The 12,355-nt window shown below is 42.7% G+C and overlaps 1 protein-coding gene across 7 annotated transcripts in view; it reads right to left on the bottom strand.

Moving 5' to 3' along the window:
• Wdr20 (WD repeat domain 20) overlaps positions 1–12,355 on the bottom strand; it is a 76,816-nt gene that overhangs the window by 56,071 nt on the left and 8,390 nt on the right. Inside the window, exon 2 of one of the 7 annotated variants that reach the window (XM_013346408.2) lies at positions 8,143–8,159. The exons of the other annotated variants lie outside the window; for them this stretch is intronic. Within the exon in view, the coding sequence (XP_013201862.1) occupies positions 8,154–8,159 (6 nt within the window). The 3' untranslated portion in view covers positions 8,143–8,153. Of the gene's footprint in view, positions 1–8,142; positions 8,160–12,355 lie in introns of those variants that run through there. 7 annotated transcript variants of the gene reach the window in all.

Here is a 12,355-nt window from a genome sequence, read left to right as displayed (position 1 = left end):
GCCACCATCGCCTGGCAATAGTGTAATTTTTTAAAGTTATAAAATCAATTTAGAAGTCTGAGCAGTGAACGTACAAGTTAGTTCATAAAACAGAGTACCTGTTACCATGTGTGTCTCTATCCATCTCATTCCCAACCCCCAGGAAAGTATAAGAAACACTAATCTTAATTCCATGGCCCATCTTGCCTGACAACAGATGATAAGATCCCTATTTCTCTTTTGGTTTGTTTATTTGAAACAGAGTCTCGTGTAAGCCCAGACTGGTCTTAATTATGTGGCTGATGATGACCCTGAACTTCTGATCCTCCTGTCTCTACCCCCAAGTGTTGAGATTATGATATGCCATCCATATGCTGGAGGAAGCATTGCTATAGTATCATCAGACAGGCCGTTCTGGGCTTCCTCATCTAATCTACTAACAGCCACCATGTCTCCAATGAAACCTCAAAAGAACCAAACATAGAGGCACACACTTATAATTCCAACTGCTTGGGAGGCCAAAATGATAGGATCATCTGAGTCCATAAGGTCAAGACCACCCTGGGACACAGGTAAAGTGAAATCTAGGTGTGGCAGGTAATGGCCAGAAGCCCAGCACTACAGAAACTAAAACGGAAGAACTAGAAGGACCAGTAACCTAGGCTACAGAGCAGGACTCTGTCTCAAAGAAACACAAATGAGTGTCTATCATAGTGGCACACACCTGTAATCTCAACATTCAAGAGGCTACAATAGGAGGATAACTGAGGGCTGAAGGTCAGCCTAGGTAGGCTACATATTAAGCTCCCAACCAGGCTGGGCTACGGAGTGAAATACTATTTCAAAAGCAGCAGCAACAGTCACCGGGTGGTGATGGCACACACCTTTAAATCCAGCACTTGGGAGGCAGAGGCAGGTGGGTCTCAGTGAGTTTAAGGCCGGTCAGATCTACAGGGCAAGTTCCAGAACAGGCTCCAAAGCTACACAGAGAAATCCTGTTTCAAAAAAAAAAGGGGGGGGGGACAATAACAAGTACAGAAGGCAAAATAAAACAAAAACCCAAAGAACAGGGTTCAGAGAGCATCTGGACAATTAAATACATGGAGGTTTATGGGTAAACAAAAACTCACCCATTGGCAGGGAAGTGCTGTACCCCTCAACTCCACTGATTCAGAAGCCCTGGGCTTAGCCCCTTTCCACACATTGTCCTATGTACCACCTCATCTACCTGTTTATTTGTAACCTTCAAAATATCTTTTACAGAGCCAGTGAAATGGCTCAGCAAGTAAGGCTCTTGCTGTTAAGCCTGATAACCTGAGTTCAAGCCCCAGACACCACAGAAGAGAGAAGGTCTGCAAGTTGTCCTCTGACCTCCACATGCTTGTCAAGGCATGCACACACCCACAAAACAAACCAAAAATGTAAATAAAGAAAATTTTTAACCCTTTAAAATAAATTAGCAAATGTTGAAAACAGTGTTTTCCTAAGAATAAATCAATCAGGGTGGTGGTGGCACACACTTTTAATCCAAATACACAGGAGGCAGACAGAAAGATCTCTGAGAGTTCAAGGCCAGCCTGATCTACAAAGTAAGTTCCAAGATAATGGGGTGGTTGTCCTGGACACAGAGAAACCCTGTCTTGAAAAACAAAACAAACAAACAAAAAAAATAATAAATCCAACCTGGGAGAGAGTTATGGAAACTTGACTTTGCAGTCAATACATCAGAAGCTCTGCTGACTTGCAACTGGGTCTGAAGTGGGGATTAGTCTCAAAGGGCTGAACCTGCAACCCGGACGGGCTAATGCTAGCTATATTCACTAAGACTTCTGAAACTGCAAGAGGTCTATTTCTTTTTTTATATTTATTTATTTATTATGTATACAATATTCTGTCTGGGTGTATGTCTGCAGGCCAGAAGAGGGCACCAGACGTCATTGCAGATGGTTGTGAGCCACCATGTAGTTGCTGGGAATTGAACTCAGGAAGAGCAGGCTATGCTCTTAACCACTGAGCCATCTCTCCAGCTCCAAGAGGTCTATTTCTTTACCAACAAACAGTTCTGCTGGAGTGGACACATAGCTGCTGGGTGTCCTTTAATCTGAAATTAAGGACAGTTGTAAGCTGCCATGTGGGTGCTGGAAACCCCAGGTCTTCTACAAGAGCAGAAAATTCTCTTAACAGCTAGAATGGGGGTTTTTGTGTATGTAAGAAGTAAACAAAGTACTACAGGCAAGCAGAAAGGTGTGGTAAGGTGCCTAAGAGAAAACTAAGACATGGGTACAAAAGAGGTGTGTAAAGGCAGCAATGATTTCAGCACAACCAGTTCAATCTCGGTGAGACAACCTTCTCAAGAGAAATGGGAGGGGCTGGAGAGATGGCTCAGAGGTGAAGAGCACTGATTGTTCTTACAGAGGTCCCGAGTTCAATTCCCAGCAACCACATGGTGGCTCACAACCATCTGTAATAAAATCTGGTACCCTCTTCTGGCCTGCAGGCATACATGCAGACAGAACACTGCATACAAAATAAATAAATCTAAAAAAAAAAGAGAGAGAAATGGGAAATTCTGAGGAAGCCACTGGCAGGGGAGCTTAGTTAGTAGGCTCAGCTTGAATTTGATGTTATTAGAAAAGTGGAGCCATCGCAGGCAAGTTGATAAAAATGGTGACTAAAAACAGACTGGACGATGGTTAAGTCCAGGCTAAGCAACATGAACATGAAGACAGGAAGCAAAGAGCATAGCAGGAAAGAATTATCATCAGCTCTGATGCAGGTGACCACACAACACAGTCTAAACACTAGAGCTACACTAGACCTCTGTTCTACCATGAAGACTGACGACAACACATGAGAATATACATGCTATTGTGTGACAAAACTTTTCTTCTGTGACACAAGTTTTCCTGGGAGATGCAACAGATGCCTATTCACCGAAGATGGGGAACCCATGACAGCAGAATACAAATACCAAAGACCAATTTGATGAACCAGTGAGTTTTATTGGGGTTAATTACAGGGGTATGGATGAGGCATCACTTACAGGAGCAGAAATGACTCAAAGACAGCTGCATCACCAAAGCCACTCCACCATGGGTGACAGATAACTCACAAAAAGCTGGGAACCTGGAGCGCACTTCACAGCCTGCAGGGACCTCTACGGGCTGGAGAAGCCCTTTCCAGGAGCCTCGGGTGGTTTAAGCCTCTTCCAGACAACTAGTATGGTATGTGCTTCTCCCAAGCAGCTCGTGTGGTCTGTCTTTGCAGCTTTACTGTTTACTCTGAAGGGAGGGGCTTAGTGAATCTGGTAATTTTAGGGGCTTCCTGAAGCTATTTTGAGTTATCTTCCTGCTGAAGGAACTTCTCTGCAGGATGGAATGTTACAATCTCAGAGCAAACTGTTGCCCAAAAGGTACAAGGTACAAGAGAATCCTCATCCTAACTACAATCAGCTTCCCTGATGGAACCAGGAATTAGTAAAGAGATCTCAAATGGTATTTGCCCCAATGCAGGGAGAAGAAAAAACTGGCTTGTTTTCTTCAATTTTTCTATGTACCTTAAATGTGGTACATAATGTTATTTAGCCATTACTACACTTATTCCTGATCTTTCCACCTTCATTTACATCCTGAACATTCACAAAATTTGTTTTGACGCAAAGTTCAGCCATAGGTTGTATATCCAGCACTGTTTTAAACTCAACAACAGTAAGAAAGACAATGGGAACTAGGTAAAAGTGGAAGAAATAAATCACCACTGCTGTCTTCTGACCTCCATAAATGCAACACTCACATCATGCACTCACAACACAAATACTAACAGCAAATTAAACACAAATACTAACAGTAAATTTAAAAGACAATTAGAAGCCAGACTCACACAGTAACTCTCATCACTTGAGACCCTGAGACAGAAGTTTCTAGCAAGTTCAAGGCCAGCCTAGGCAACATAGTGCTTTCCAAGACAAAGCAAATTTGTCTCAAGAAACAAACAAAAGACCAAAATCTTACTAGAAAAGAATGGGTGGAGACCTGGACAACTCAAAAAAATCACGATTCTCAGTGAAGTGCGACAACACATCCCTTTAGTCCCAGCACTAAGAAGGGAATCAGAAGGATCAGAAATGTTCAAGTCCTGTGTGAGCTATATACATAACAAGGTGGGCCTGGACTAATGTCTCAAAATTGTAGAACAGTGTCAGGCGTGGAGTGTGGTGGACAACAGAGGCAAGCAGAACTTTTTGAGTTCCAGGTCAGTCAATGGCTACAAAGTAAGAGCCTGTCTCAAAAGGAGGAAAAGGAAATATAAAGGCTCTTAAACATGCACTCAGCGTGATTCCAACCATGAGACACAGTATCTCCACTGACACCATGTCTCATCTGCCACACTGCGCCAGAAGTCAACACTGGTATACCCTGCACAAGGTACTGTGGCTGTGTAGCTCCAAATCACAAATGTATATCTTTGACCCATATATTCTACTTAGAATAATTTATTATCAGATACTCCACCCACATGGCTGTATATAAGGTTACAATAAGCTGCATAATTCAATCTCCATCAAGGGAGGAATTTCATTAAATTAAGACTGTGCACTCATCACATGCTTTTAATTACAGCACTTGGGAGGCAGAAGCAGGTGGATCTCTGTGAGTTCAGGCCAGTCTAGTTTACAAATCAAGTTTCAGGACAGCCAGATCTGTTACACAGAGAAATGTTCTCAAACAAAACAAAACAAAAATAAGACAAGGTATAAACATACTGATGCTAAAATTTGCATTTTGATATAAATGGAATATACCTATGAGTTACTGCTGGTTATTTCTGGTGTAAATAATAAGCAATTAACTATTCTACCCATGAAGCCACATGTCCATATCCTTAGCTTCAGTAGTGGCTATCTGTGAAGAGAACATGGTGCGTGGGGCCAAGATTTGAGAGACTTTTCATTTTAATATCCTTTGAATTTTGAACCATGGAAATGCACTGACTATTTAAAGAGCAAAACAGGCCTAACAAGAAGCCATAATACCCATAATACCTACATCCTGGACAGAGACTGTCTTACTAACTCGCCTCAGATAAGTTCTTTCACAGTTCACTCAACCAGTATTCGCTGAATTCTACTCTATGTGTCAGGCACTGCCTTAGACACTTACAAAGGAACTCTCGCTAGCCGGGCCTGGCAAACATAGCTCTAGCAGGCTCTGTCCTTCTCTCCCATTCTCTCTGTCTTGCTAAAAACATGCTATATTTCTAAAGCTAGCCACCAAGAACTATTCCCTTATTTGGCCACTTCATTCTCCTAAGCTGACTACCAAGGTTCTGCTATCAAAGGACTGAAGTCCAGCAATCAAAAGTGCCCTTTGGCTTACCTAATTAACATGTCCAAATAAAATTAACAACTCAAACAAGGCATGGCAGAGCACACCTCTAATTCCAGCACTCAGTTGGATCTCTGTAGATGCAAGACCACCCTGGTCTACAAAAAAAGTTCCTTAACAACCAGGACTACACAGATAAACCCTGACTTAAAAACAAAAACAAAAATTAAACTCCTCATCCTAACATGGGGTTTCTCTCTTTCCCTTTATAAACCACGATTTTCCTATGTGCCATACCTGTCTCCTCTCTATCTAGATGCAGTCCTTTGTCCCTCCAGGACAAATAACCCTGTGCCCTTTTCCTTGTTCCGTACCCTTCCCTCTTCCTCTATCTCCTGTCTTTGTCCCTTACCCCTGCCCTCTGTCTCTCCAGGACAAATAAATTTCCTTTGTGCTGAGAACCTGGTCTTGGGGGTCCTGAGCTGATACATTTCCTTCTAAGTTAGGTCTCAGGAGTGAAGATAATAATCACTACCTCTTCCTGTAGAAACAAGTTAGATGAGAATCAGACAGTAATAAGGACTACGAAAAAGTTAAGCTGTCTATGCTGCTCATGTCCATAATCTCAGCTAATGCAAAAGGATTACCATGAGATCAAAGTCATCTCAGAATGAGTTCTAAGACTGCCTGGACTACAGAATGAAACCCTGTGGAAAGGAAAAGCTACTCCTACCTCATGTGGCCCCTGTCTGGAAAGGAATAGCAGAATCACATAAGTACTATCTTAGTTACTTTTCTATTGCTGTGATAAAGCAATTGACCAAGGCTACTTATAAAAGAAAGCATTAATTTGTGGCTTATTTCAGAGGGTTAGAGCCCATGATGATAGAGCAAAGGCACAGAGGCAGCACAACTGAGGGCTTACATCTTGATTCATAAGCTGAAGACAGAGAAACTGGGAATGGTTTGAGTCTTTTGAAACCTCAAAGCATACCCCAGTGACACACATCCTCCAACAAGGTCACATCTGCCAATTCTTGCCAAACAGTTCCATCAACTGGGGACCATTTACTCAAACATGAGCCTATAGAGGCCATTTTCATTCAAATCACAACAGGCAGATATCAGAAAAGGTGAGGGAGCTAGCTAGCCTTGTAGCTATATGGGGAATGATCTAGTCACAGAAGGAACACAGTTTATGTTGTTGCTCTGATAATAAAGGGTGGGTGTAACTCCCCTTTAGAGAAGATCGAAGGGAAAAAAGGAAAACAACACTCCTGGCAGAGAAAATAGCACATAAAAATAAGTATAAAGAAGCTTAATGCTAATCAGAGGGATTAAATGGAAGCCAGTAAGTCAGCAAGAAAATGAAAGAGCTGCAAATAAGGAAGGCAAGGGCTGGCTCATGCAATATGAATAGGTCATGGTTTGGGGTTTTTTTCTGTTCATCTGTATTGCTGGGGATGGAATCATGCGTGCTGGGCATGGTAGACAAGTAGTCTACCACTGAGCTACATTCCTGGCAAAAATTTAACAGGAAGGCTGCTTGTTTGTCCCAGCTACCCAGAGCCAAAATAATCACACAGAAACCATATTCATTAAAACACTGCTTGGCCCATTAGCTCTAACTTCTTATTGGCTAACTTTACATATTAATTTAAGCCATTTCTATTAATCTGTATATCACCACAAGGTTGTGGACTATCAGCAAAGCTTCAGCACATCTATCTCCGGTGGCGGATCCATGGCATCTCTTCACTCTGCCCTTCTTCCTCCCAGCATGCCATTTAGTTTTCCTTGCCTACCTAAGTTCTGCCCTATTAACAGGCCCAAAACAGTTTCTTTATTAACCAATGAAAGCAACACAAAGACAGAAGGACCTCCTACATCATTTCCCCTATTCTTTCTCATGGTAGACTCAACGGGTCAGTACTCTAAGCAGTGTAGCACTCAGAGGTGTCAGCAGGAGGATCATAAATTCAAGGTCATCTTCAGCTACACAGCTCACACGAGGCCAGCCTGGGCCACCTGAGACCTTGTTTCAATAAACAAACAAATAAATGTCATTGAATGGCTTCAAGTCTAGGAATGACATCAAATTCACATTTGTAACGATTCTAGTAACTGTGAAGAGTAGGGACAGAAGAGGCAAGAGGAGACTAGAGGCTGTCTAGGAGAGCTGAGTAAAGAAGCAAACACACACAGGTCTGTTCAAGGCATACTTTCAAATGGGAATCAGCAGGAAACAGTAAAACTAGGAGAGTGGGAAAGAAAGAAGCACAATGACAATGGAATTCAAATGTTTTGTAGAGGACAAAGACACACCAAGGGTCAGTGAGGTGGCTCAGCAGGTGAGGGTGCTCACCACTAACCCTGAAGAGTGAGTTCTTTTCCTAAGACCCGTGATAGAAGAGCTGACTCCCAAAAGTTATCCTCAGACCTCCACTAGTGTGCCATGTAATGCATGTGTCCTTCCTCGTCCCCTACCAAGTAAATAAATGTAGTTTTTTTAAAAACTTTAACTATTAGAAAAAAGTATGGGCTAGGGAGATGGCTCTATACAATTCTGACATCCTGAGTTCAAGCTCTAGAATGAACTCCACAAAGCTGTCCTCTGACTTCTACACACATACCATAGCATGCACAGGCACAAACATGCCATACACACACTCATCAATTTATTAATTTTAAAAGGAAAGGCACATTAATAGAAACTTAAAACTGTCTATTTAGAATCAGGAGTTAAAGACGAAGTAAGAAATGAAATAAAAAACTACTCAGATCCCAAATACTTGTCACCACTTACCTAATACATGGGAGGCTGCTAAAGCAATAAAGCTCACAGGAACTTTAAGCCTATCATTTAAAAACAAGAAAAGATTAAACATGTTTTTATTCAGTAAGCTAGGGAAAAACACAGAGAGTAACCTAAAGAAAACTAAAGGAATAAAGAGAACACAGCAGCATGCATAAAACAGAAAAATGAGCTTGATATTTGTTGGTGGGTGTGTGTTTGGAGGGTGGGGGTGTCTCACTATGTGGCCCAAACTGGCATTTAACCTACAGCAATCTTCCTGCCTCTGCCTCCTGAGTATTGAGATTATAAGCATTAGCCACCACACTGAATTTGAAAAAAAAATATTTAACAAGCAAATCCTGTAAATCTGTTAGGGAAAAACAAATCTGAATGAGAAGGATAAAGTTCAAGTCAGTGACAGGGCCTAGCACCACCTAGGCCAAAGTCAAGGTCTAGAGCAGGAGGAAAGGTAGTTTTAACACAGAGATGGATACGTCTAGGCCTAGAGACACACAGCCCAAAAAGCAGATGGCAACGGGAGCTGAAGAAAGAACTGGCAAGGCCACTAACTATCAAGAAGGAAGATCTACAGCTGAAGATGATCGAGGCCGAGATTGGCCAGAGCATATGTTAGTTCAAATTTTAATTGCCCTAACTAATTTGTGCTCTCACAGAAATACCCACTGGGTTCATTTACTGAAATAAATCATTTTTCCTGGGGGGAAAAGAACATAAACAAACTATTTCAGGAACAAAAGGGAAATATGATTTCAAATGTAGCCAAGAAACATAATAGAATTGAGAAAGGAATTAAGACTAAGTCATTGAGGAAACCCAACAATTAAAAGGTGAATTCAGGATTAAAGTGACAAAATGGGGGGTGGGGGAGGGGAGGAGGGAGGGGGGAGGGTGAGCCGATCAGCAGGCTGTTGCACAAGCCTGAGTGCTGTCCCTAACCTGAAACCCACACAGTGGAAAGGAAAGAACCAATTCCTGAAAATCACCCTGACCTCCACAAGGCACACGTGTTCCTACACATATACACCACAATAATAATAGTAAATTTATTTATTTATTTATTTGGTTTTCGAGACAGGGTTTCTCTGTGTAGCTTTGGAGCCTGTACTGATCCTCACTCTGTAGCCCAGGCTGGCCTCAAACTCATAGAAATCTGCCTGTCTCTGCCTCCCAAGTGCTGGAATTAAAGGTGTGCGCCACCACCACTGGCAGTAAAGTAAAATTTTCAAGTGTTAAGACAAACCAAGGTGAAACACACCTGTAATCCTAGTATTCAGGAAGTTGAAGCAGGCAAGAAAACAGAGAGAGAGAGAGACAGAGAGAGAGAGAGACAGAGAGAGACAGAGAGAGACAGAGAGGGGGAGGGAGGAGCCTGGACTACAGAGGAAAATTCAAGGCTAACCTGAGCTATACAGTAAGACTCTAACTTAACAGTAATAAATATATAAACAAACAGGCACCCAGTAAAATTGCTCAGCAGATAAGGCGGGCATTTACAGCCAAGCCTAAAGACCCAAGTTTAGTCCCTAGGATCCACCTTGTGGAAGGAAGATACCAACTCTCAGAAATTGTCCCCTAACAAGCGTACATGCTGTGGTGTGTGCATGTCCCACCAAACAGAAAGTAAAATAAATAAAAGTATAAAATTAATAATTAATAAGTAAATAAACAGTGGTGCCAAGTGCTGCTGAAAAGCTGAATGGTAGCCAGTGGATTTGGCAGCAAGAAGTTGAATAGCCAGTGCCATGTTGAATCTGACACTGAGAGCCAAAGTCACACTAAAAAGGTAAAGGCTTTGTGTAAACTCAAATTCTGATGCTGAAATGCTCCAGCCGACGGTAAGACCCTAAGCATCATTGCAATAGAGCATGCCAGAGGAAGACTGGGACCTCAGGGTGGCCACAGAAACCATGGAACCAAGAAGTCGCAGTGCAAGATGGCCACACAGTACAAATAAAATCGCAGTACCTGATTTATAGGCACTAGCGAAGGGACAACTATGAGACAGGCGACACAGTCTACCACAAGCTGGGGCAGCCAAGAAGTCAGAGCAGAGCCACCAGAAAGAAAGAGAAGTGACCAAGTCTAAGAAGAGAGGTTCTAGAGGAACACAAGAGGTGGCTGGTCTATTCAGGCTCTGAGGGGCCACTCCACCTCCACCCTCTGAGCTCTCTCGTGGAAACCCAGACTTCGGGCACAGCATGGGAAGCCAGGAGGACAACAGATACTATTTTTTAATTAGCTGAGATCTTACTTCCCTCAATTTGCTATCTACGTGTACAGTTAGACCAGGACTAGGGGAAGGGGGAATGAAAGGAGAGGTACAACTCCTGCATCCAACAGGAAAGAACTGGAGGGCAGCAGGATTTTTTTCTGGAAGGTCAAGTATGGACTTTTCTCCCCAGGACTCCAGGATAGGGAACAAAAAGCCAGTGTCAGGCATTCAGGACACTAGGCACTGCTTCCTCCTGAGTTAGCACACAAGACATCCAATAGTACAAGAGGCCAGACGGCTGACTAATTTCTAAACCTTTTGAAGGGGCTGGCCTATCTCCACGAATGGCGAGTAACAGAGAGCACACCTGGCTGCTGAAAGGGACGGGAAGATCACCTGACTCATTTAAAGGGGTCCTTAGAGAACTATAATTTAAACCAACTTTCTTTCTTTCTTCCTTCCTTTTCTTCCTGCCTTCCTTCCTTTCTTCTTTATTGAGGAAAGGTCTCTGTATTCCTTTCTGGCCTAGAATTCACTCTGTACACTAGGCTGGCCTCAGGCTCTTAGAGGTCAGTCTGCCTCTATCCCCTGAGTGCTGAAATTAAAGGCGTGTGCCACCAGAATTGTCAAGTCTAAGGCGAGCCTGAGTTAAATATTGATCCTGTCTCTACATAGTAGAAGTCTAATGGATATGGACAAATAAGATATGGTTTCTGCCCTCAAGGTCAGTCTAAAAGAGGAAACGGGCTATTCCTTCTAGGTCCCCGAACCAGCCAAGACCCTCAGTGTAGCTCATGTCTCTCTTCAGCATCTGTCTGTAGAGCACTTTCCTGTCTGGTAGATGAGAGCCTATCACCTCTCCAGCATCTAGCCACAGCAGCTAGGCTGGCAAGCTGATGAAAAGTAAACCCAAAAATAAATAAATAAATAAATAAATAAATAAATAAATAAGTGTGTTCTTAAAGTAAGCCTGGCGTGATGGTGTATACCTATCCATCCAGCACCCAAGAATTTAGTTAGGGTGGGGAGACTGCCACGGACTCTAGCCCAGTCCGGGCTATACAGCAAGACCTTGTGTTCTTTTCCCATCTTCTCTCCCTTCAGCACCACCAAACAATGACCACAAAACTTAATTAAAAAAAAATATTAAGCCAAGGCATTTAGAAGAGACAGGGAGACAGGTGGATCCTGAGTTCAAGCCCAATCTGGTCTACAGAGCACGTTCCAAGACAACCAACTGTCTTTAAAAAAAAAAAAAAAGCTCAAAGCCAACAGACTGAGCAAGTTACTAATACCTTGACTCAAAAACTACCCAAAAAGGGGCTGGAGAGATGGCTCAGTGGTTAGGAGCATTGCCTGTTCTTTCAAAGGTCCTGAGTTCAATTCCCAGCAACCACATGGTGGCTCACAACCATCTGTAGTGAGGTCTGGTGCCCTCTTCTGGCCTGCAGACATGCACACAGACAGAACATTGCATACATAATAAATAAATAAATATTTTTAAAAAAACTACCCCAAAAAAAGGTGAAGGGGGCTACATAGTTGACTACTCATCAGATAAGAGCACCTCTTGCTCTAGCAGAGGACCCAGGTTCAGTTCTCAGTACCCGCATGGTAGGTAGTTCACAACCATCTTTAACTCAAGTTCTGGAGATCAGGTACCAGGAACACACATGGTACACAACCACATATGCTGGCAAAACAATACAGTTAAATTAATCTTAAAAATATTTTTTAACTCAAAACTTAAAAAGGCAGATAGCTCAGAGGCAGAATGCTTGCGCAGCATGCTTAGGTTTAATCACCTATACAGATAAAGAAAAACACTGATGGGAGGGAAGGAAGAAGAGGGACAGAAGGGAGGGAGGGAAGGGAGGGAGAAAAGGACAGAGGATTTGAATATGACATCCTAAAGCCATCCAGTATCTAAAGCCAGGAGGAGTGTGTGTGGCATCCAGTTCACCCTCCATAAAAAGCATGCTCTTTCCAACATCACCAACAGGTGGTCCTGCAGTTTTTTTT

This window comes from Microtus ochrogaster, chromosome 1 (genome assembly GCF_000317375.1).
Source record: "Microtus ochrogaster isolate Prairie Vole_2 chromosome 1, MicOch1.0, whole genome shotgun sequence".
Taxonomy (NCBI): Eukaryota; Metazoa; Chordata; class Mammalia; order Rodentia; family Cricetidae; genus Microtus; species Microtus ochrogaster.
This window is presented reverse-complemented; position numbering and strand designations above follow the sequence as displayed.